The sequence below is a fragment of the Tachypleus tridentatus genome, chromosome 6 (assembly GCF_004210375.1).
Source record: "Tachypleus tridentatus isolate NWPU-2018 chromosome 6, ASM421037v1, whole genome shotgun sequence".
Classification (NCBI taxonomy): Eukaryota; Metazoa; Arthropoda; class Merostomata; order Xiphosura; family Limulidae; genus Tachypleus; species Tachypleus tridentatus.
In genome coordinates this window covers 65,899,001-65,926,779 of record NC_134830.1, presented here as the reverse complement: position 1 = coordinate 65,926,779, position 27,779 = coordinate 65,899,001, and the positions used below count along the sequence as shown (strand labels likewise).

The 27,779-nt window shown below is 32.5% G+C and overlaps 1 protein-coding gene across 1 annotated transcript; it reads right to left on the bottom strand.

Annotated features, from left to right (window-relative positions):
* Positions 1–4: 4 nt before the first annotated feature.
* Positions 5–27,706, bottom strand: LOC143252712 (transmembrane protein 19-like). Its single transcript, XM_076505280.1, has 6 exons — positions 27,682–27,706; positions 16,511–16,627; positions 14,279–14,416; positions 13,761–14,015; positions 8,468–8,683; positions 5–7,725 (listed from the first exon to the last, which is right to left on the bottom strand). The coding sequence occupies exons 1-6, from the start codon at positions 27,704–27,706 to the stop codon at positions 7,562–7,564; spliced, it is 915 nt and encodes a 304-aa protein (XP_076361395.1). The 3' UTR covers positions 5–7,561.
* Positions 27,707–27,779: the final 73 nt, after the last annotated feature.

Below are 27,779 nucleotides of genomic sequence, written 5' to 3'. Positions count from 1 at the left end.
AAAGTTAGGAAAAAGTAATTTTATTTATATTACAATATGTACAGAAAACATAACAGAAACTAATGGGTGAAAGTAATGCCATAAGTTGTGCATTGTTACTAGAAAATTTTTTCTGGCACATGGTAGTTTCAATAAGATACACAAACAAACAAAAACAGCCAAAGGAAGGAAGGGAATAATTACATATACATATTTTTACACATTTAACAATATTTATTTAGAATTGAGATTGCTATTTCTATTTAACAAAGTAAACCAAATATGCTCACTTGAGTTTTTAATGTCACAATTATTTGCATTTTGATTTTTATAAAATGACATCCCTGTAAAGTCTAGGATAGTACAATGGGTTATTTTAAATAATACAAGGGAGTTTACCAACAAAATATACAAAAGTCTTAAAACAAAGGTTTATCAACAAGTGAGGAAATTCAGGCAAAATATGATGAAGGAATGCTGAATTTAGAACAGGTTCAACATTTTTGTATGGTGGGTGGGTCATGTAATTCATCTCCAAAATGAAAATACTTTTTTAGATTTGCTACTTGTCTATTAGGTTTTACACTTTACTGAAATATTTTCACATGCAAAGAAGTCATTAATTTGTCATACAATATAAAAAACACAAATTCAAATATTAAAATTAAAGTTTTATTTCTGAAAACATCATATCAAAATAGGCATTCTATCCCTTACCCAGATTTCTCTCAAAAACTATTCTGAACTGGTTTAAAGAAACTTATGAAATCACAAGATACTGAAGTTGTAAAACCTTCTATTTAAAAGTAAACAGAATAAGTTTGTGTTCCAATACTTTTTATAAAATGATATATTTTAGCTGCATTAACTTTTTATAAGCAGAAATTCCTTAAACACCAAAATTTCTGTAAAACATCTTGCAAAATTACACATTTATTAAACTATCTTAATTTTTTTAAAAAAGGAACATCTACTCAATTCGCTTACTAATTAACATTTTTTTATTCTGAAAATGTGATTTTGTGTTACAGCAAATAAATCTCAAATAGATAACAGTTCATTATTTACAAAATCTCAAAACTCTTTTCCACAACATTTAAAACTTTACCTTTGTATAAATATGAAATATGTAGAACAAAAAATTGAGACACAACTTGAAATCTGTTCAACTCTCACAACATAGTTATGTCTTGGGAAAAACTGTGTTCATTTTCTCATTTATCAAAAACATAATCAGTTAATATACTACATTAATATGGAATTCAACAGTGTGAAGCTGAAGAGGTGCTGCCAGCATCTGGCCAAAAATCCCAATTTACGCATTAGTCAGTGAGAGTGTCCAATAACATTTATGTCTCTTTGGCTGAAAACTAATCCAAAATAAATTTTATAAGGTATGGTGATAATTATTAGGAAGTCAGAAAATAATTCCTGGCATAACATGCATAAAATTTCAAGCTTAAAATTCATGTTCATAGAATACCACTATAATTACACATACACATTTGTTTTTATTTAAAACAATTTTCAGTTCAATATAACAAACAAGAAAAATAATTTCAATTCAAAGTTTTCAGTAAACTTTAATGATTAGCAATTCTTATGTACAGAAGTAGAAGTTGGTTAACTACTAAGCTATACAACAGGCTATTTCTGCTGTGCCCACAATGAGTATAAAAACCAAATTTTTAGTATAATAAGCCCATAAATTTACCATTGAACAATCAGGGCCAAAAATGTTAGAACTGGAAAACTGAAAGTTCCCAATTGTTTTCTCACCCTCATAATTATAATGAATTATGTGCATTAAATATTGACATGGAAGTCTTTTTGAAGGAACTTGTTAATTACAGAACAGCTGTTTTCTTATTTCTTCACTTTATTGTAACACATTACAAATCTTGTATTTATGAAAAACCTTCATGTTAGAACCCAGGTGTATTTTAGTTATTATACTTCTGTTCAAGTATTGAAAGATGCATTTATACACTTTTCACACAATTCGTTTTATGGCTAATTAATAGTCAACTAAACCACTGATGTGCCCTATAGTGCACAAGTAATATATTTAAAATTTCTTAAATTACTTCAACTGTAGTCTGAGGAGGGAGATAAAAAATTATATAGCCCACATTTAACTTATACAAGGAAGAAAACCAAACCAGATTGGAACTTCACTCAGCTAACTGCACCCATGAAGTTCTCATTAATACAAAAACAACCAAATAAACTGTGATTAATTTCAATGGAATACATACAACTGTGGACAGAAAGAGCTAATATTTAATAGTCCAACAGTCTGGGTTAGTGAACACAGTTTTGTTTTTAACAATCAATAACTTTATGAATTTCTGTGTTAGGAATTACAAACCCTTTTTTTGTTAAGGCACACCACATGAATAAGTTTTATTTCTTATATAGACGTTTTTCACACTCATTTTTTATAAACAGATACAAGAATGAGTACATTATTACAACAGCAACACTAAGTTCACTGTAAATAAAACCTGATGAAGTTACTACACTTTAAAAAAATATATATTTTATCACATTCTATATTCGATCTTTTGTCACTGTCGATTTTTCAAGTTCAGTATGATAACTATTACACAGACAAAAATCAAATTAATTTATAATAGTCTTAAGGAAATGCTATTTTTATCTGCTGAACAAGTAGTTTTAACATTGGTGGACTGAGTGCAAACCAGCATCATATTAAGTATCACACATTACAAGTACAGACATAATAATTTACTAACTCAATAACAAAAGAATTTGATGAACACTAAATTGGAGGATGATATTAGATGCAAATTTAATAGGACCTACTAATAATCTGAAGCTCATTTTACGTAAAGGCTTTTCTGGCCAATTAAAACTTTAATAGGCTTTTATATAATTTATAAAAATTATATGTACTTCTGTAGGGTCCCCAAAAGTGTTATGCTTCAAGAGTAAATGAAACCAAAATTAAGAGTAATAAATACTTTTTATTTCTTGCTTATGAAATTCATATGTCTTACTGTGTTGTAGCCTATAGAGTGCATAATTCTTCTTGTGATTCATGACATGCGCATGTCTTACTGATATAATCATAGTGAAAATTGCAACGTTAAGTATCCTTTAAGTGAAACCAGTTTAGTGTTTACTTACTGAGAACAGACAGACAGACTGTTACAACAAGTTGCCTTCAGCTCCCTTTTGTGGAAATTAAACTTGATGAAAACTGTCAAAACAGTGACTATTATAAACTGTGGCCAATATAGTACACAAGATTTTGAAAATTAAGAGAAAAGAAATGAATCTTTTAAATTGTTAACAACATTTAAAATATATTCCTTTAAAATTTTAATAAGTCCTGATAAAACACTGTGTTAAGTATTAGTATAACACAATACAAGTGACAGTATAATTAATACTTAATACACTATGAGCTTATTAAGAAGGGCAGAATTATTCAAGATTTTAAGTGACAATTAAAAAAAATTCATTCATCCAATAGCATAAACCTTTGACATTATGGACTCGACATTTATCTCACGTTATCTAACATGTAAATGGGATATGCTGGATGTTTTATTGTAGTATTAATAAATTGTATACATTGTGCAATATTTTTTAATGTTTTAAAAGTAACATGGGTATAGATACACAGTATCATAGTAATACTACTGTATATGTATATTCAAATCTTATAATTCATAATGTGCAATATCCTTCTGAGCACATTTAATTCATATACAATTTTCTCACTATAAGTTATTTTTACCACACTAATAAGATACAGGTAAACAGACTAGGTTATAAATACATACATTTTTGAGCAATAGCAAAAATTTTGCTCTAATATGGAAATGTACAAAATCCTTTTCTAAAAGTAAACATACATAAAATTAATTGCCAATATTCTGCTATTAGCCAGTTTGTGTATTATATATATATATTCTTTACCACATATCAAAATTTATGTAACACAGTGTAAACTAAAAAAGAAAGCAAATACATAAAGCATTAACTGTCTATGTCACAGTAAACTGAAACCACACAAAATCTTGCTTCCATGTTTTTGAATAAAATACAATAAATATAAATCATGAAAAACAATGTTAAAACTACAATTTCACATTGTTTAGCAGTAAAATAATCATTCAGTTTTCAGGCTTTTTAAGTTTGCAAAACAATACTGTTAGAGTGAAAATTAGAAAAAATGTCTTTGAAATATTTAGACACACATGAATATCAATGAACAATCTCATGTCAAGTTATTTTTCAAGATACAGCTACAAACATTTATTAAAGATATTTCAAAAACAATGGATCAATTATGTATTGCAAATTGACAATATAAAATGAAGTTGTTAAGACTACTACACACTGATATACCATGGTGTTGCATTTAATAATTGATGTCTCAATGGCATCATTATTGCATCAAATATTAAGTTCAAAACCTAACTGTTGAAGTTTTCCACATAAAAAGAGCAAGTACTAAAGTTCATGGGGTATAAACTGTAATATATTAAAAATATAGTAACTGTTCATAATTTTCTTTTTTATTTTAACAATGTGCTGTAATGGTGCATTTTGTAGCATTGTACAATGTAGTACATTTGATAACACTCAAAACCAAGATCATTCACATGATTTAGCTTGCATGCTGTTATAAGTCAAGTATTTTTATTGAACAAAAAGTTGAAAACACATATAGCTGCCAATCTTTGTGGGTTTTATAGAAATGACTGTTACTGTATGCAGCTCTTGTTTATGGATATTTGGAAGAAAACTCAAATGCAGACACATCACTTCTGTGCTTTGACTAACTTGCTCTGGGCTGTGCAATACTTGATACAATTTAAAATCTGTGATGCATTTATTGAGCATGCTAACATTTACCCAATCAATAACCATTACTCAACAACAACAACAACAAAAATTTAACTACTAGTTTAATGAAGGCTTTATTAAGTTTAGATGTTATTTATTTCACTTAACATCAACTGATTGTAAACATAAAAAATATTTAATAATTAGGCCTAACAGTTAGGCTGCCTAAGTATATACAGTACTGTATATATCAATTTCAGTTAACAGGTTTATTGAATTTTTTTCTTCAATAAACATTAGAAAAATTACAGTCCTATTACTTTTACAGAGCTACCTCTATAAAATGACACTGCTTATGGTTAGACAATAATTCTATTGTTTGCAAGCATGGCTTAAGAACTTAAATATATATACCTCACAGAATATATTCAAGAAGAAACATATTTAAATACTGAAAGATATGGTAAAGTACATAAAAATACTGTCTTACATGTTTTCAGCTAAATTGCCAAAATATTGTCTTTTTTTTATGTGAAGACACTCTAAAGCTACAAGTACGATAGATTATTATTTTTCTGCTATATTACAACCTAAATGACATGTATATAAAACTTTTTTGAGCTTTTTCAACCAGTGTTAGTTTTATATCTTATTTACACAAGTTAACATTTTTCTTTTCTCATCCATTTCACCTACATTTGAAGTAAGAATTTCCATTGAAATATTTAAATTTTAACAAGACACCATTTTTCAGTATACAATTAAATTGTACTTTAAATATTGTGGATGAGCCTTTTAAAGAAAGAACATTTGCATTTAACAGCACACTCCATTAATATTCACTTCACTTCAAGAATATCCAATAATAAGATATTTGTTAAAAAGATAACCATTATAATGCTGAACAGGTGAACAGAATCAGTTCTCCTTGAAATCCTGGATATCAAGTGACACATACTAAAGTATAATAATGCTAATTCTTTTTATACATACAAGAATAAAAAATATCTTCTACCATAACAACGACATTTTTTAAATACATTATTTTCAAAATGTTTAAAAATCTTTCAGCACTTTTAGTGCAAATTTTTATGAAAATTATTGCAGTTTTACATGTGTATGTAATACATCCAGAATTTAGACACTATTGTGTATACATATATACACAATGTGTTAAACTTTACTGGGTACTATAAGAGCAAAGGTCACAAATACACAAAAGTACAATTTCTTTTCATTCCTGCATCATCTCAATGATTTTTTAATTGTTTACAATGTGCATAAAACATTTCTTTCATCCATTACCAACAATACTGTAAAAGTGCTTACCTGAAAATTATTTACTGAACTTCAATTGCATTTATTTGTATAAACTAGAGATAAGAAAAAACAATTCTCAGTATACTTTCTGTCACATTAATGATATCAGTATACGTTGGAATAAAATCAACACAAAAAATGGTTACTTTTGATAACTGATTAGCCAAAAGCTAAATCAAATGAATTATTTTATTCTCAAATATAGTAAACTTTTGTGGTTAGTCTAGCTTAATACAGAATTTATGGCTTTAAAAGAGAAAACTTGTAAACTGTATGAAAACATGTGTTCCAATTTGACATTTATGTTTTTTCTTGTAAAAACATAGAACAAAAGAATGCTGAAAAGCTAAATGCCAATATTCTGTAATTTATCTGATGTACAAGTTTTCTAATTGGAATAAGATGCAGCTGTAAAAATTAACAAGTATTGTATTCACTTAAAACATTTTTCAATAGAAGGTACTTAAACTTCAGCTGCCTTCTTAAGAATTTCATCCAAGATTATTATTTGCAACATTTCTAGTATATAAATATATATTTATATGAAAAAAAAGCATTAATAATTCTTCACAAAAAATACTTCTTAGTGATGTAATAGGTGAATTAAGGTAAGTAAGCTGAAATGTGAGAAATTTGAAAATTTATTTGACTTTAATTTCATGAACAGAAACAGTATATATTCTGTTAAATGTAAATGGAGAATCTTAGGCACAGCTGGAAAATGTCTAATATTAGAACTAATAGTTAGGTTGAAAATTTGTTGTTCACTTTTATTTTTAAAACCTATAAGGCATATTTTTGTACCAATAACAACCATAATAAATATACATGCAATATATAATAAAATTAATTATTCAAATAATGCATTTGATATGATGTGCAAGTCAATGGTAATAAACAGTAGTTTTGCTTGGTTGAACAAATCTGAAATAACTTTTCCAATATGCATTAAATACATTGTATACATGTATGTACATGTATGCATATCTCACTGGGGCCCCAAAGTAATTGGGCTATTAAATAATGTACAAAAAACAAAGTTTTCTCCTCATAATAGTTTTTGTCCAAATAGTACACTGTAACTATAAATGAAAATATACAAGCTCAATTTGATTTATTTCACTGTGAGATTACTGTATTGATTAACAAAAAACAAAAAACAACATTTATCTTATCCTTTCTGGTGGTACCCTGTGTTATCTTCAATATCAAAATATGTGATATAAATGATATTTTAACAAAATACTTTGATTATAAAGTTATTCATTAGCTTGCTCTTTGGAGTTTTTAAAATGACAAAATATTTTAATTGATACTATTTCATCCAGTCTGATTAGTAATTATTAAATACTTTTTTAACTTAATACTGTAGTTAAATATATTTCTAAAAAGACAGTATTAAAGTTTCAACAGAGTAATACGCTTATGATAAATATCACTAAAACATAGGCCAAATAGCAGCAGCTACTTCAGGTACAAGAAGAGCCGTGATCAGTGTGGAAACAAGGTTGACAGAATGGTTATCTAGAATCCCAATTCCACTGATGTGTTTAATTTCTGCTCCTTTGGTTTCCACAATTTTTCCACTTTTCTGATTTATACCTAACAAAAAAAATATTTTTCCTTCAAAAAAACCTCAGACATGCATTTAAATTCAAATTTATAAAACAACAAAGTACAGAATGAAACTGTTACTTGTTTGGCAGTAACAAAAATTATTGTAAACATGCAAGATTATGAAAAGTTGTTATAGCTAGAGTTAGAACCAATGTCATTGGGCAGTTAAAATTTAAAAAAAAACAAAATGTTTTAAACACGACCTGACTACCTCCCATTTCATGTTACAATAGAAATTTCTTTATTTAAATCACATTTGTTAAGCTTGTACACATACTTGTAAATGTAAATATAAGGGTAAATTTATCAACAATGATTTAAAGGTAGAATGAAAATTATATTTTCATAGAAAACATACTACACTTTTCAATGGAGGATGATCTCTCTTTTTCAAATACATGAATACAGATAGAGCAATTTTCTGTTGAAATACATAGTGTGTTCTTTATGTAAAAACATAAACTTAAATTTACATGTTGCTCATCTACCCTCAACATAAATGTATATCCATTTGAAGCCAAAAAAGATTATCTCAAAAATGAACACAAATATTATCTAAAGCAATAACCAAACCAAAAGCACAGTGAATACATGGAATTCTACACACTTATCATGCATATTTAAAAATTCTTCATGAATAAAAGAGGAAGGTTTTAAAATGTTTACTACTATATAAATATAAACATTAGAACTATGATATAAGGAACAGAAGGGCATGTTAACAAACCTGAATACTGAATAGTGGCACCCAACAATGAGTCCACCAATGATCCAAAAAAGCCAGCAAAAGTAGCTATAATGATAACTGGCCACTGTGGTGAACTTACAAGAAGATGTTCTTGCTTGATGAAAAACAGATGTGATATGTAATAAGATATTCCAATTAATGTTCCACCTAAGGCACTGAAGAGAAGACCAGGTAATGACACACCACCATTTGTTCCTGAACATTTGAAAAACCATTCATGTAGTTCAGTAATTAGTACAAAAACCTTGTACAACATTGAAAACTATGATTAAAAATCAAGGCCATTATATAAATTTAGTTAATAAGCAACAGAGGGGATCTTGTGAATCTTAAGTTAACACCTTAAAGTCATTGATGGTTATAAACTTGTTAAACATAACATTATTTGACACACCAGTGAGGCTATGTGAAAAAAAAACAAAAAAAAACAACAAGTTATTTATACAGTTGAAAAATGGCGAGTGATGAAAATAGCTATATGAAAAATAAATCAAAAATGGAATTCTATGAACAGAAGAAATGGACTCAACAAGTAGTATTATAATATCCAGACTGACACAATTTTTTTTAATAATCTTGCTTAATTAAAAAAAAGTTGAAGAATACTAGAAATATAATAATCAATGTATACTGAGAAAAAGATTTAGTACAATTATATTCCAATGAAAGATGACCTGATAAATGAGAACTGGAAAACCACCACTTGAAGTAAAAATATACTCAAATGATGTCTGGTATGGGTATTAAAACTTTAATTAAAGTACAGAGCAATAATAGAAACCAGATTCAAAGAATAGAAAAAAGAAAAACACCTTCAGATGTTTTTGAATACTACAAATCAAGTAATCATAACCACAGAAAACACTAACATACTAAGTAGGGAAACAAAAACAAACACAAAAGTAATAAAAGTCCTACTTATATAGGAACTGAAAACAAAATTAAACTGATATAAATAAACATCTTTATACCTATATTAATTAATAATCTGACATCTAACTGCAACACCCCCTACAATCACTTATCCATTCACACACTCATCCCTAAGACATAACCAACAACAGCCAGTCGCAAACTCTGTTTACCTAAAGATGACCACAGAAGGTTGAAATATTGTTCTGTACTCTATTTCCATTAAAGTTTTAATACCCATACCAGATGTCTTTTGATATATTTTAACTACTAGTTATTAGTATAAGGGAAATATTTTATAGCAATAACTCTCCTGCGAGTCCCATTTAATTGCTAAAACAATCATTGCAACAGTTCTATTGTTGGCTTGCATCTTTTGGATTATTTGGTAACAAGAAAAAAAAAGAAATCAATGGTCGGTCCACTTAATGAATGACAATAGAAGCATTTTATTTCTTACACTTTTAAGTTCTGCAGGGTGTTTGGAAAGTCACTGTGCACTTATTTATTTATTAACAGACAAAACTACTGTGCAGTTGCACAGTGACTTTCCAAACACCCTGTATACGTAAGCCATACCTAATGTTTATTAAGAGGCACTAGTACTACAATTTCACTTCCTTGCTAAATTTATTGCACTCTCCACAGCATACTGCACTACTTCATCAAAAAAAATAACTTAAATAATTAAATGACCAATAAACTAAATCAAATAATAACTCACGATAAACTCAGTGTAAGTTACTAACCAGCTCAAAAATATTCAACCATTCTAGCCTTACTCTAATTTTATACTGATCAAACTGTGCTATTACTATAAAAGAATAAAGCATTAAACCAAACTTATCACACTACGCATCATACCTACTTCTGTTACAAACCTTTAAAAACGTTTAGCTTAAAAATAGCCAGTGAAGTCCCTTAAATCACCTGATTACACAAAAAAAACTACACAAACAAAACATTTGACAAACAATATTAATATTCATAAATCCAAACACTATAGTCATTAAATCACCACTGAAATTTGAAACAATTTTGTACAATTTTAAGTAGCAAAAATCGTTTTTCTTTCTCATTTACTGTTCCTAAATTGCCATGTCACCAAATATTTTGGGTGAATGTTTTCAATGGCTTATGGGACAAAGACATGAGAAACTTCTTTTCCTTTATAATCACTTGCCATCCTGTAACAGTGAAGTTCTTTTCAGACAAATATTTAAGGAAATCCACTGGGACACTATCTTTGGTGATAATCTGGGAAGTGGTCTATAGAAGAGCCTTGAGCTCTACAGTTGGTTGACTTTTTTCTAAGGAAATATTTTCTGAAGCTCATCAGTTGGCCCTTTTCTTGTTGATACAACTCCAAAGATGATCAAGATGACCTTCTCCAGTTTGGATCACCTGTCTTTCTGGATTCTGCTCGCTGCACTTTAAGATCATTGTCTTCATTATCTTGTGCTTTTATCCTTTAAGTTAAATCCTCCATACGTCCTTACTTGTTTATCTATGACTTCACTTTATTCAAGTTCTATTGCTAACTAAAGAGCTTCCCACCAAAATGTACATCTAATTTGCTCTGGTCTATTTTGCATATCCTCATCTATTATGGTATCCATGCATTAATCTCGCATCAATGAATCAGTCATTTCACATGGAGAATCTAGAAAAGATAACTGGGCAAGTCTTTACACATCTTCAGCAAGTTTAGCAGATATATCTTCCCTCCTTTTCACTATGTTCCTGAACTTTAGTTTAAAATCTTTCTTAAAATCTAACTGATAACACTGCTAATGTCTGGTAGCTTTCATGGATCTCTATAGAAATATTGCATAACACTGTTAATGCTGCACTTTTTAATGTGCAGCAAGATGAATGACTTGTTTAGTTACTCAAAGTTATACTGTAAATTATTTCAAAATGTGTCTGACATGCTTCCCATGGTACCAACTTCTCAACTGGGCAATGTTGTTGTACTGGCTTACTAAATTATGTAATTTGATGAAGAAACAGTGTAGCTATAACATATTAGTTAAGGTCCTGCATTCACATCTAGCAAAACAATGGTATTAACAGATATGGAGAAGATAGGTTCTCCTAGTCCATATGGCACATTTAATGATGCTTGAGATTGAAAGTTTGTGCAAAATCATGTAGAGAGAAGTGTAACTGACTTATTCCTTGCATTTGTCAATTGAGTTTCTTCACATTTTAACTTGGTGTCAATATCCTTTTGTACTTCTTGCAATTTGTTGTTATAATTTTTCTCTATTTCACTGGTCCATTTGTATTTCATTTTTTTACTTTGTTGATGTGGTTTTGTACTTTATATTATAAATCACTCACACCCTCCATTGTACTTTTTTATTTTTATGATCATTTTCTACATTTTTATGGCTTCCTCACATTTGCTTTCAATCAAACTGATTTCTTTTTCAGAATTCTTATGCAAATCTCATGTCCTGTTCATGTAATTCCTTCTTTAAAATTCTCCCTTTCTATTCCTGATCCTTTAATTTTTGTTGTTGTTTCATTATTTTCGTTAAATTTTCAATGTTGTTTGAAGCACATCATAATTTGAAAGTGAGTTTTAATTTATTTTATATCAAAATAATACAACTCCTGATATCCCTGTTGTAAAGGTTGCTACTATTTGATGCATTTTTTGGATTATTTACTAAAACGAAAAATACAAAGAACAGTCCAATTGTTAGATTTTTCTATACATAAGGGCAGATTTATTTACAGTGGGTGTCTATGATTTATTGGCAATAAATTTCAACAAAAAACAAATATCAAACAATCTCCGTATTTTAAAATAACATATTAAAACAAGTCAAAGATATATAAATATACATGTTTATTAAATTGTTGATTCTCAATAGTATCTAGAGTTTTAAATAACTGTCTCTTTTTTGTCAAAGTCCACACATGCTAATTCAGTTATTACTTTAAAACACACTTTGACAAGACAAATTACCAGCGTTTCCTATTCCATTATTATAATAAAGTCTGTGATAATTTCACTTTAGAAACTGTCACTATATTCTTTTTATGGCTAAACTCACAATTATGCATTCTAAACCCGTCTTTCTATCTAACCAAATATGTCTCACTCAACCTACATTTCAGACACATTTTTATAATCTGACTAAAGTCTAGAATGTTCCACACATTACAAGATATTATGATGTAACAATACTCAGTTAAAACACATAGAAATATTGGAAGGTTCTAGTAACATGACACAATAATATAACAATTACCAATTAACAACAACTGAACTACACAACGTATGACTCATACATAGTTATATAAACAAACCTGTGATAAACTACTGCTTATAAAAATAACTAAATTTAACACTTGTGCTATACTTAAACCATCTAAATAACAACACATCAAATTAAACAGTCACATATATCTAATACCAATTAATGAAAGTGATTTCTTTCTTTGAGTTTAAGTTCTACAAGTTAGCTTAACTAATATTCACTGATAAGCCTACATTCAGTAGAAGCTAGTAAAATAATTTAACTTTTAATTTCTCTCACTCAGTATATGATGTATATTTAATTACCTCATCAAGAACACAAACTATATCACAAAACTGAAATAAATCAGTAAAAGAATTAAATAAAAACACAGTCCAATGGTCCATAAATCATTTTGCACAAGTACATATTTCTGTAGAAGACCTAAGCATTCCAAATTTCTTTGTAGACTAAATATTTTAGGTATAATGCATACTCTATCTTTGTTATTATTTCCTGAAAAATTCAAAAGAGTAAAACCAAATAAACAAGCAACTTTTCTAAGATAATATTATTGCACTCTAAAGCTCTTGTATCAAAACATATGTTTACCTCAGACTAATATATAGTTTCAGAGACATCATTTGACTGACCTTTATATCATGGCATTATGCAAGACAACAAATGCTCCTCATATACTTAAACATCCTATGTTAGCACATTTTTGACATTTAACATCTGTTTCACAACAGCAGGGAAAATTATGGCTTTTAACTCATCCTGTATACATATATGTAAAAATGATATCCTTGAGCATACTTAATATATAACAATGAAAATATTCAAAGTTCAAATTTCCAAAATATTTTGGTTATTTGGTAGCACTTCTATTGCTTTACCATTGCTTTTTAAAAGATAGCTCTTCTTATAGCATTAGATGTACAGGAAATAACCAAAGTCTTGCACTCTTTAATATTAACTTGTTGCTATACACCAAACATAATTGAGAATAGTAATAAAAACAAATGACATTTTGAACTTGGTTATGTTTTAAATACTAACATATGCACATATATCTAAATACATATATACACACAAGTACTTACCTTTTGGCACTCTTCTCAAATTTGTGATCAGTACTGGATCACCTTTTGCAAAAACTGGGCCCAATTCAGAAGCCCATGTATCACCATTTGCTCCACAAAGAGCAGAAACAACAGAAACAGCAAACCATGAGCAATTGTAGTCTTTTATAAAGTCAACTGGCCTCTCACCCACACCACATTCTATCATACACAATAGGGCAAGTTCAGATGGAATTCCTCCATTGCTAATTACTTGGATCCAGTTTCTTTCTCCTCCTATGTAATGTTAAATAAATAAATAAAATGTCAGTTTCCTAAATTGTCAGTTAAGTTTTTATACGTCACCTGGCAATAGCTTGCCAGAGGTGACTAGAATATTGCAAGTCACTTCATAACATTTCTTTAAGCATACTTTTATAAAGATGGAGGAAGTCTATCAGGTTTGCAAACTATGTATTAATGTATATATTAATAGCATGTATTATAAAAACACAGTATTTATATCAAAAACTCAAAGGTAGGATAAAAAATATTTTTACCTTCTTTGAAGTCATTTTCATATTTCTTTTTTTTCCAGGAACGAAATTTTGTTGCTTTGGAAGAAGATACAAAGAAAACCAGCAAACACACAAGGAACTGATAGCTGCTAACTGTCAAGAGAAAACCAACTACAAATCCTAATGGAAGAAAGACAGAATTACTGTTAACTGCAACCTGGTAGTAAAATACTGTACTTTGATGAAAAATATAAGATATAAAAATTAAAATGTCATTTAAGAATAAATATTACAACTATAACCTGGTATAAGCAACAAAAATATTTTATATTGAAAAGAAATATAATTTATAATTTTATATTTGATTTGTTGATAGTTTGTAACATACATTTATAATTGTTTAATATGAAAATACATGCAGTGCAAACAATGCCATGCTTTAAACCATCATTATTCATAACATAAAAACATTACTATATTATACACAGGACATAAAATGAATGGTTGGTTAGTTGGTAAAAAGAAAGCAAGTACTTGTGTTTAGCCAGTGACCATAAAGAATACCAATATTTTTTTCCAATTGATAATTTAAATGAATGGATAAAAAGCAAGTGAGTAATTATGTTTAGCCAGTGACCATAAAAAAACACAAATATTTTTCTCTAATTGATAATTTCAAACAATTGTTGAAACTATTTATTATACATATATATATATATATATACACACACATGAACAACACTTATTCCAGCTAAATAGTTATATCTACTAAAAACACAAAATTCATGTTATTTTTTTCCACTCTTGGCATTTCTGTGAGATTAATAAATTTATAAATAAAAAAATTCTCACTCTATAGTCCCCAGTAGCTCAGTAGTATGCCTAAACATTTACAGTGTTAAAACCAGGTTTCAATATTCATAGTGTGCAGAATACATATCATCCATCCACTGTGCAGCTCTTGCTCAACAGCAACAATTAACCAAATGACTCATTCTGAAAACTGGTTTGAAGCAACATATAACTGAAAGAAACTAACTTTTCTACAAACATATTTTGACAGTTGTCCAATGTATATTAAATATTTACTGTTCAAATACTATTAGAGTTCATTAATGTGCATTTTTCTTGACAACAAAAAAATGTGTCATCAAAATAGACATTTATACAGTGTTTCTAATAACTATTAAATACCAGCCAGAGACACTTTCAAAAGCTAGTTGAATGGCAGGGATGGAAACCATCTATCAATCTGACTGGTGCCAAACCTCTGTGTGAAAGAGCTATCTTCCAATATGTATATTAAGGCAAGCTCCATGGTTTTCTTATCTTCACAATAAAAAAACTACACAAAATTATAGCCACTAATGTAAAATTTGGACCTCCTACCTTCTCAATTTGCTGTAACATCAATAAATACATCAAATCTATATATCCAAAAATCCCATTTCCTCTCCTCTTTCAAAATTATTTCATAATGAACTCAATATTGATGGCAGACATTTTTATAACCAAAAGTAAGAGTAAGTTCTCTTTTACATAAATCTTACAAGTTGTTTACTTTATGCAGCATAAATTGCTAGTCAGTGGAATAGCTTGTAGCTTGGTATATGGTAATCATAATTTGTTGCTCCAAATGCTGGATATTTTGTAACTTATGTATAACTTACTTTAGAAAGCCAGTAAATTACATTAGTGGAATAATCAGAGCATAAAATTAAAAGGAAACAAATGTGAAAAGTTGAAACTGTTAAGATAAGTAACTTGAATTTTTTTGACTGAATCTACAGTCAGTGCAGAGAAATAAATGGTATTGTTCATTTCACTGTGCAATGATGATTTTGCCACAGTTAGTCTTAAGGCAGAAAAAGTAATAAATAAATACAGTTTTACAAAAAACAAACTATAATATGTAATATACTTTTCTGAATTGCCCTATCCCATGTTAACTTTACATTCTACAGTTAAGTCATATTTTATAATTCCTGTTTATATATTTTTTATATCAGTGCAACAAAATTCCAAAAACTTAATTACATATAAAATCTATAAGTTTAACATACAAACATTTTACCATGTTTCAAGCTCAATCTTCACTTCAAATTCATATATATTTGATATTGATAAAAACATATAAACTTTTGTTCAATTTTTGAAATGTTCACACCATACCAAGAAGCCACAAATGTGCAAACTATAACTAGATTTTAGATCATTCAAAGTAATCACTCATTAAAAAAAATTATTTTCCCATACATTAATTTTGAGTCTTACCTGTAACAGCCCCTGATACTGACACACTTCTTCCTTTTAAACCCCATATAGCAACTGCAATAGGTATCAACACAGCCAAGAGCCATCTAGCTGGGGATGGAAGTTCATCTTCATAAGCTAAAAATAAAAGTACAAGCACTGTTAATGAGAACTTGAAATGTAAGTAAAGAGATCTTTTGCTTAATATCACATGCTTTCTCAGACTGGCTGGAATACAACAGATATAAAAATGATTGAGATGCTATTTATATCAGTCTGATAAGTAATGTTATAATGTGAATTGGAGTAAATTGATGAAATGTAATTTTTAATAAGTTTTATTTATATCACATCAGAATTAGGATAAGACTTTTTAACACTATATCATTATTTTAACTTAATTTCATATATAAATAATAAATAATAATAACCATAAAACCAGTAATCCAATCTTCTCGATTCTAGAGTTAGTCAAGTGTTCAGAGTCAACAGGAGAACACTACATTACTATTATGAATAATTAGAATGAACTTGGAATGATATTAAGATAAGTATGCAATTTTAACCACACTATATCTGTTATACCTACTGCCCACAAGCTTTTATGCCCAATATGAGGGTTATTTAGGATGGCTGGGATATTAAAGGTATAGTAGTTGTTGAGACACTATATTATTAGCAAATTGCAAGTAAAATTATTTCCAAATATGGTCTCTTTTTTTAAACCAACCATTTCCACAATGAAAAGGTGACCCTCATACAAACGAGTTGTGTGTTTTGTTAATATTCTTGTAAATACAGAATGTATATCATCAAAATATGCACACTGATATTTGCACCTGCAAATGCATAAACTGATTTGAAAAGTATGAAATAGCACAGAAAATATACTGTATTAGTTGCAGTTATGCACATGCCAAGCAAAGAAAATATTTGAAATAAAAATGTAAAATAAATGAAACAAATTTACACTGACAGTGGAACTACAAATAAGTTTCTACTTTTGATTAACAGATAGCATAAAAAAATATATAACAAATGAATATCAAGAGACTAATTTCATACTTCAAGAATGTATTCTGTCCTTTAATTTTCAGGAAATCATTTCCCCTCTAAAACTCATAACAATCCCTCATCACCATCAAAAGTAACTCTATCCATAATCTAATCAATCCTTTAGAGAAATAAAACATTTAAATGGAGCATAGTCTGTCCTATCTAAATATTAAATGTACCCTCTCATTATTTTGTCTTCAGAATACAGAACAAAGAAATCAAGAGGCCGTTATCCAATCAATCTTCTGCATAAACTTCTGGCATTTTTCTTCTAAAACTACAAAACTTTCAGGGTAACTCTCCTCACCCCATTTAAAAATAAGAGTAACATTAGTAACTTTCCCATTTTCATGCATTTTTCCAGTTTCTATTGACCTCTCAAAAATGAAAGAAATTAGCTTGCATATCTGATCGTGATTTCCTTTAGTAACCTGGGGAAACCATCACTGCTCCTGATGATTTACTAATATCTTAGTATTTTTAGTTACCATCAAGAGATTAATATTTACATGAATCGAGTAAATTCTCATATTCTTTATTGGATGTTCAGGGTCAAAAATATTGCTAATGTTTTCTTGTAAAAACAGAATAGAACATTTAAAAGCTGAGCCACCTTAAAGTCTCTAACAAAAAACAGTAGCATCAACTTGCAAATAAAATCCATTAAAAACCCAGTTCCTTTTTTAACATTTTATTTAACATTAAGATATTTAAACTTCTTGCATTTATCTCTAATGTTTTTCCTTTATGGCCTTAGTAACCTAAAGATTTGACATTTCTTTTTTTATTTAACATGTTTATTGCATTTAAAACAATTTTCTTTTTAAAAATTCCTAAAATAATCTAACTAAAATATAATATAACAGTTATAAAATACCAAATATTAAAAAGGAAAATGCATTGGATAAAAGTACAAAATAACATCATCTAGCATATATTTTCCACATAAATAAGTTCTCATTAATATAAATATCCAATAACTTTTAATTAAGTAAACTATAACCAAAGTACTCATTACATCTACACATTTATCTAACAAAATTATGATTTGTTAATGCTTGCACTTCTGAAAAAGGATAAGCTTCATGTCCTATTGTTGAGACAAGTTATGAAGAAATTATACATTGTAGAGTCAAAAATACTGTCCAATTAATAAATAAAAGTACAAGCATCTTATAACAGCTAATAGCTTTGTGTAACCATTAAAATGGATAACTTAAAGTATGAGCCTCATCCAACCACTGTCAGAAATCATCCACAATATAGGGTTATAGGATCATCCAAGAAATCCTGAGCAAAGTTCAATTGATCATGAAGGATCCACTGAAGGGATCACACATAAGCTGGCTAAGGGGTATGAGAGGAATCATAGAAGACTACATCCCCAAAAAGAGATAGAACCTTTTGAGCAGAAAGTGAAGGAACAGACAGGGCATTCTCAATGGCCATTTCCATATAACAGAGCCAGAGAGAAGATTGGGCCTAACTGAGATGGATGTTGAAGAAAGTACTCAGATGAATGAGGTACTTGGTACAATAGAGGAATAATTTCCCCAATTTCATTAACCAGTGCACCAAGCATCTTCGAGGAGAAGGTGTCAAGTATGACAAGTCAATGCCCATTTGGAATGATTGAGAAACCAGTGATCCATCTAAAAGTGAAAGTGCAATTCCAGGGCATGAAAATGTAGAGTGAGGTTTCACAGCACCCAACAGGATACTTATGGTGCCAAAGCCAGCCCAAATGGTAGGGTGCAAAATTGGTACATCACCACATAATGAAGAAACTGAAGATAAGAATGAGGAAGCTCCAATATGGGAATATGCAGATAAGCATTTGAGATGTCCATCTTGGTCATTCAAAGACTCAGAGTAATGTAAAATTCCACAGTGATGCATGGGGTGTGAACATACTGAAACAGAGTAGGTCATTGATTGGTCATCAGTCCCTAAAAAAGGCAGAAGTAAAATGCCCTTGAAGATTGTGGAGCAGATTCAATAGCCTGTTGTGTGATAAAGTCTTTCACTGAATCACAGATGCTAGTATATCAAGGGATCCTGAGGAGGAAAAGAAACAGGTACAAAGGAGAAAGGGTAAGAAACAGGATGATGAATGAATATGACAAAACTTGGTAAACATGTGTTGTTTAAAAAAATAAAAAAAGAGAACAAACTGTGGCACAAAAGGAAGGAGTGAGCGGTAAGAGCTGGGGAGGGGAGAGAGACTGGAATCAGTATCAAGCTTGGCTTCAACAGGGACAAAAGGGCCATCAGATGAGAAAGGGTTGATTGTTGTTGGCCTGAAACTAACCTTGACTAGGCTCCAGGATCATTTTAAACACAAAATGACTCAAAAAGACAGGGCCATTCAAAAGTCTTATAGATAAGGAGCCTGGTGACAGATCTATGAAAATTTAGAATCATGAACCGAAAGGTCCAAACAACAACAAAAAAAACAAACAGATTTGCACTGAAGATGACAGGCAGACCAACATGTAAGTGAAGAGGGAGAAGTCATCCCCAGAAAACTCCTCTTGATTCCTGTGAAGAGCCTTAGAATGTAAGACAAAGATAAGAATATTGAGCACTTGTAAGCTTAACAGATATAAACAGTTCACCTTATGATAACAGAAAATAGACTGATCAGAAGCCCATGGTGGACACTAAATACAAATGATGTCACCTAAGTGGGAGATGAAATGCTCAGTGTTTACCCAAATATTATGAGATGGGTGGGGACTAAATAAGATTGGGATACAGGATCATGTAATAGGAAAAAACTTGGGTCCTGAAAAATAGAAACAACAAACATTAAATACCTGAGAAATGAAATCTGAAAAAGCCAAGGAGGGTCTAATAGAATCCTCAGGTAGGGTTTAAGAATGCAAGGCAAACTCCAGGGGGGAGAATGATCATAATCCTTGGTAGTCTTGCTAGGCTCAAAACATTCAAGAAGAAGAGGGGCAACAGCAGGAGGCAAAGAATATTCCATATAATGCTCAGTCTCCCTGTGAATAAAGGGTGATAAATCCCCTGATGGGTTGCCTGCACCCGTGGCCTGAATTATGGTTTTAAACGAGTGAAATGTACCTAAGTTGGTTGGTTGATTTTGTGTTTTCTGGCACAAAGCAGCTAGGCTATCCACACCAAATGTCCGTTAAAAAGGTAAAAATAAATTAAATGTAGTAAAATACATAAAAGGAAATGAAGGTAAAACAAAGCAGCATTGAAAAACAGAAAAAGCATAAAACCAATGTTGACACCTAGTCTACAGTGTTAAGAGAGAAAGTAGAGTAAGAGACGTTGTAAAGGACTTTCTCTAGCATAATAGTAATGATCTTAACCCATCGGGAAGACTAACAGGTAAATATGAGAACCACCATCAGTCACCTGAAGTTGGCCTTTCCAGTCCTTGTTCCAGTAAAGTAATAAAAGTTTTAAAAGACATGTAGCAAAATCATAAGAATAATTAGCCAAATGTCCAGTAAAAAGGTAAAAGTAAAGTAAATGAAGTAAAATACATAAAAGGAAATGAAGGTAAAAACAAAACAGCAATTAAAAACATAAAATGGCATAAAACAAATGTTGACATCCAGTCTACAAAGTTGTAAAGGACTTTCTGTAGCATAATGGTAATGATCATAACCCGGCAGAAAGATTAATAGGTAAATAAGTACAAGAACCACCATTAGTCACCTGAAGTTGGTCTTTCCAGTCCTGGTTATGTGTCATTATGGCCAGTACCAAAAGGTAAAGTAATAAAAGTGTTAAAAGACATGCAGTAAAATTGTAATAACAACTTGCAAGAACAACTAATGGGTAGTTCAAACAGCAGCGTCAGTCACCTGAAGTTGGCCTTTCCAGTCCTGGTGTCAAGTTATTCAATGTTCTGGCCATTTTCCAATTTCAAATTGAACTAAAGAGATTGAGACTCTTAAAAGGGAACCACAATTAAAAAGGTGTAATGAATAAATATCAAACACTTAAATGAGATTAAAATGATTAATGGCCATTAAAAAACTAAAAACTTTATCAAGGTGGACAGTGTCACTGTCACCAATAACACTACCAAATGTTATGGACAAACCTTGGGACAGAACATGTTTAAAATAGTGCCGTCATTGAGAGTTGTAACGATGGCAAGAAAGTAAAATTTGGCTTACACTGATTTGAGTGTTACACAAACTACACACTGGTGCAACAGTTCCAGATAAAAGAAAACGATGAGTTAAAAAACTGTGACCAATGTGTAGTCTAGTTAGAACAACTTCCTCCTTCCGAACCTTACAGAAGCTAGACGGCCAAAGCCCAATATAGGGTTTTATGTGGAAAAGCTTGTTGTGGCATTGTTCACTCCAAGTGGACTGCCAGCTGGCATGGAGCCGAGCCTTGAATACAGGACCATAGTCCATGTACGGAATAGACACAGTGGTGAAAGTGCCAGAGTAGACAGATTTAGCTGCTGTGTCTGCAAGCTCATTCCCTCGAATACCAATGTGGCCTGGTAGCCAGGAAAACTGGATAGAAGTAGATGTTAATAAGAAATGGGCCAGTCGATTTTGAATATCAGTGAGAACAGGGTGTGAGCCAACATGAAGCAATTCCAGGGCCAGTAGAGAACTAAGCGAGTCAGTATAAATAGTGCAGTTGGAGTACTGCTTAGCTTTAATATGATCCAGGGTAGGAGATATTGCATACAGTTCAGCAGTGAACACAGAAACTGTAGAGGGAATTCTGCGTGCAACCACTGAACCACAACAAACCATGGCAGAGTCCAAAGAGTTACCTGATTTGGAACCATCCATATAAATTGGAATGGAAAGATTGTTTGAAAGATGTTCAGTAAATAAAAGGTGGTACTTCCAATCAGGAGTATCTGCCTTTCTCAGATGACTTAAAGAAAGGTCACATTTGGGGACTGTAATAAGCCATGGTGGAATGGGTTGATCAGTGGATTCTGCAATGTTATCCAAGGACAGACCCAATTGCACCAGGATGCGAAGGCCAAAAAGAGCAATGGCAGATCATCTGTTCCAAAAAAGTATGTATAACTGAGAAGGAAAACATATCCCCAGGTGGGATGCTTTGGTAAGGAACAAAGTTTCGAAGAATATAGTAAAGACAGTTGCAAACGGCGAAGGTGCAGAGAAAGTTCACAAGATTCTACGTATAAGCTTTGAACAAGTGAGGTGTGGAAAGCCGCAGTGCAGAGTTGAAGTCCTTGATGACGAATGGGGTCCAGCATCTTTAAGGCTGAGGGTTTAGCAGAGCCATAGACTATTGATCCATAGTCGAGTTTCGATCGAATAAGAGCACAATATATCTTTAACATAGAACATCGATCCGCTCCCCAACTGGTGGCAAAGAGGACACGAAGGATGTTCAGTGCTCTTGTGCATTTGTCCCATAGCTGCTTTAAGTGTGGTATAAAGAACAGCTTATGGTTAAAGATCAGCCCCAAGAACTTGGTCTCAGGGACTACTGGCAGTGAAATTTCACCAATATGGATTTCAGGATCAGGGTGAATACCCCATTGGTGGCAAAAGTGCATGCAAACGGTTTTAGAGAGAGAAATTAAAGTCGTTCGCCGTGGTCCACTTCAGTACACGATTGAGGGCAGTTTGTAGTTGCCGCTCAATATATCTTATGTTCGACGACTGACACAAGATGTGAAAGTTGTCGACATAGAGTCAGTTTGCAACAGTGAGAGGGAGTCATTCAGTGATGGCATTTATTTTTATACTGAAAAGTATGACACTCAAAACACAACCCTGAGGATCCCCAAGAAGAACGGGAAAGTGTTGAACCCACATGAACCTGAAATCTCCTGTCCATTAAAATTTTTTAATAAACATGGGTAAATGGCCACGTAACCCATATATATGGAGGTCTTGCAAAATGCCATACCTCCATGTTCTGTCATAAGCCTTCTCAATGTCAAAGAATATTGTTACAAGATGTTGTCATTTGAGAAAGGCTTCTCTGATTGATGTTTCAAGTCGAATTAGATGGTCCGTGGTGGAGTACTGTCGTTTGAACCCACACTGGGTGGGCGAGAGGAACCAAACAAGATGAGCATTAACCATCCTCTCTGAGGTCTTACAAAGACAGCTCATCAAAGCAATTGGATGGTAGATTGAAGGAATCTTGGGATTTTTCCCAGGTTTAGAGAAAGGTAAGATAATAGCCTGGCACCAGGCATTAGGAAAAACATTCTCCTGCCAGATCAGGTTAAAAACAATTAGAAGAATATCAAGAGAAGCAGGAGAGAGATAGTGCAGCATGTCACAGTGTACATCATCAGACTCAACAGATGTATTGCCAGACTGATGAAGGGCCATTTTCAGTTCCACCAGTGTAAAAAAATGATTATAGTCAAAGAGACAGTCAGTTTGAAAGGAAAGAGGTAAACGCTCTGCCTGAGTCTTGATGGCCAAGAAGGTGGTGGAACAAGCAGAAGTGCTAGATACTCAGCAAAAGCTTTCACCTAGAGTATCGGTGATGGTCTGGACATCAGCTACCTCTTGGCCATCAGAGAGTAAGATCAAGAGGGGGACAGAATTGTAGTGCCCACTGACCTTTCGAAGCCCGTCCCATATGACTTTGGAACTGGTGGAAGAAGATATGCTAGCTGTGAACTTAATCCAAGATTCCTTCTGGCTTTGACGTCTTACCCACCTAGCATGTGCATGGGCCCGTTGGAAAGCGATGCGGTTCGAAAGTGTGGGATATCTATGAAAAGTATCCCAGGCCTGTTTTTGAGCCTTCCATGCCATGTGGCAGGCAGGATTCCACCACGGATGAGGATATCGTGGAAAACGTGTCAAGGGTTTAGGAATACACTGAGCAGCTACTTGTATAATACAGTCAGTTACTGCTGCCATACAGTCATCTATTGATGGCTGACAGTGAAAGTGGACCAGTCTGCCTGATCCATGCAGGTAGAGTGGCATTGACCATGGCCAGTCTCTTTCAAAAGTATAGGAAAATGATCACTGCCTAGTGGTTTATTGTCAACCCTCCATGAAAAATGGAAGAATAATGAAGGGGAGCAAACCGAGAGATCAACACCGGTAAAGGACTGACTAGGTGCATGAAAATAGGTGGAAGAGCCAGTATTGAAAAGAGAAAGATTGTGATCAGAGAGCATACGCTCTACAGAGTGAGCCCTCCTATCAATAACAGCACTTCCTCAGAAGGGATGATGTCCATTAAAGTCCCCAAGATACGAAAGTGAGACAGAAAGTGTTCAACGAGAGCATCAAGTGCTGATTGATCATATGTCTCTCTAGGGTACAGGTAGAGAGAACAAACAGTGATGGTACGACCCAAGGAAACACTGATGGATATGGTCTCCAAGAATGTGTTGAGTGGCAAAGACAGAGTGGGCACATGCTGATCAACCAACAGTGCCACCCCTCCATGTACTCGTCCATCACACAGCCTGTCATTTCTGTACAGAGAAAACTGCCGAAAGGTGATTGTATTAGTGGGTTTCAGAAATGTTTCTTGTAAGGAAAGACATACAGGATGGTAGGAAGCAATAAGTATTTTGATGTCATCCAGATTAGAACGTAAACCCCGACAGTTCCATTGTATCAAGGTGGCCATTTTTAATGGCGAGTAGGCAAGGTGGCTGGAGAACCCTTCTGTTTACAACCATGTCTTTTTTCCTTACTGTCCTTATTCGGAGGAGGTCTATCGACCTCCATGGATCCTGCCCTGGGTCGATTGGGCAGGTCTTTGTTGTTGGAAGGGGATTCCAATGACTAAGGGCCCAAACGAATGATTGTTTTGCATCTTGGGGTGGGAGAAAAAGATGTATCTGTAAAAATGCCTGTATTTGGAACCAAAGGATGTGGATCTTGGGGTTTGTTGGAATGTATGGGAGGAACAGGGATGGGTGTAGAAGTTGATTTGTCAACTTTTTTAACCATGGAGATCAAAAGGCTTTTCATTTGTTTTGAGAACGATTCTCTTGAAGGCACAGAGAGATCTGTCTGCACTCCCACTGTAGTTGTGAAACGAAGTGCAGCAGCATATGTCCGAGATGAAGTGGCAGACAGCAATTTCTGAGCCTCAGGATAACTAATGTTATGAGTCATTTCAAATGCTGCACCTCTTTTTCCTTCAACCATTTTGAGCAAGAATGAAAGTAGGAAGGGTGAGAACCATTGTAGTTGACACAATGTGGGTCCATGTCACACTCACAGGCATCGTGGTCCTTGCCACCACAACGAGCACATCAGGGAACCACAACATGACATCTTTGAGTGGCCAAACCTCAAACACTGGAAACATTGCTGAGGGTTTGGAATGTATGGCCATACCCTGCAATTTAGATAATCTGCCTTGATGGTGGCAGGTGCATGTGGTGATGTAAATGTCAAAATGAGGATATTTGTTGGCAGTGTAACTCCATCTTTGCGAGCAGAGATGCGCCTCACTGCAGAAACTCCTTGAGTGGAGAAACCAGCGAGAATCTCTGACTCGGGGATGTTCTTCAAATCTCTCTCAACAATAACTCTTCATGATGAATTCAATGTAGCATGAGGGGTAACCTCAACAGGTACGTCCCCAATTGTTTTTAAATTCAAGAGGAGTTCATTGTGTTGGGATGTGGATGTTTCAACCAATATGTCTCCAGATCGAAGCTTCTTTACTGACTTTGGAGAACCAACAAGTCCCTCTAGTCCCTTCTGAATAAAAAAGGGGGATATTTGCCCTAAAGTTTTTTCTGAAAAAGAATGTAATATAAGAAAATGAGGTACGTGTGTTACAGATGTTAAAGATTGCTGCTCAGAGTCTTCAAGAAGTGGTTGTTTACCTAGTGACTATTTTTTCACTATTTTATTTAAATTATTTGTAGGAGGATCCACAAAAAAAAAGGAAAACTTTAGTACCCACTGACCCCACCCACCATGGAGCCCTACAAGGGAATGCACTACAATGTCATGCAAGGACATTGCAGCAATGCCAGGGTTTTGTGAGCACTATACCCAAACAACAGCATCAGGCACAATGTCCACAACACCCACTGAGAACTTCCAACACTGGTACTTGGTTGACTCTAGCCCAAGTGGATCAGCCAAATGACCCAAGGGGAGCCACCCAAAGGCCGCCTGTCTACAGGAATTCAAGGCCAAAGTGGTGTGTTGGGGTTGGATCCCTCAACCACCAGGATCCTCTCCTCCCCTTCACTGGTCGCCATGCATGGCAAACACGTGGGTGGATATTTAGATCCCAGAGGAGGTAACCAGAAAGAACAGAACCTTCCCTGGGAGATCCCCTCACCACATACAGGAATCCACACCCAGGGGAAATGTGCCTAAAGTGGCAATGTTTAATTCAAAATTTGTGCTTGCTGCCAAACAAACAAGCGAAGTTTTTTGCAGCAAAACACGGGTAAATCAAACACTTTTGTGAATGAAATGACAAAAAGTTCATGAAATAAAGTAAATTAAAACAAGTTTAACCATTTTGAGAAGTAAGGAACAAATAAAGATGTCTGAACTCAAATACTTCCAAACGAGAAGGGATGGTTCAGTAGTGTTGCAGAGAGTAAGCCACATGTATCTTGTAGTAGTTGTACTCTCCTACTGATGGAAAGATGATTCATGACGATTTGTGTGAGAAACATGTTGGAATCTTTCATCCCAATGGGGGTTGGTACAGAAGGCTTTTGGCATACATTACAAACAAGTTTACATAAAGAAAGCAGCACAAAATGAGAAAAAAACTAATCTTGTGAGTAAAGTACCATATCAGAATAAATGTATGGTTTAGTCATAGGATTCATTCTAGGCAAGTAGTAAATACTTGATTTTGTGAAAACCATGCTTGTTTATGCAAATTAAATAATAATTCAAAATGTTTGGAAGATTATACCTAGTTGCAAAGATAGTTTTCTTGATTGATTTATAGATGTTGATGTTAATTTTAAACAGGAGAGAAAATGGTCAAAATGGGGTGTTATCTGTTCCAAAGTTAATCCTTACTACAAGTAATAAAGCATTTACTTTGAAGTCTACTGAGAACCAGGTTTCAGGTTCAAGGTTTGGTCATAGAAGATTTCATAACATATTGTTCTGTTATCTGAAGTTTCACTTTAAGTAACAACTTGAAGCTATACTCACTTCCACTTGCATCAGAATATTTCATCACCTTTAGAATAAGATAACAAAATGTAACTTTAAAAAATTTGGAGATGTTATACCTCAGTCTTAAATTGTTC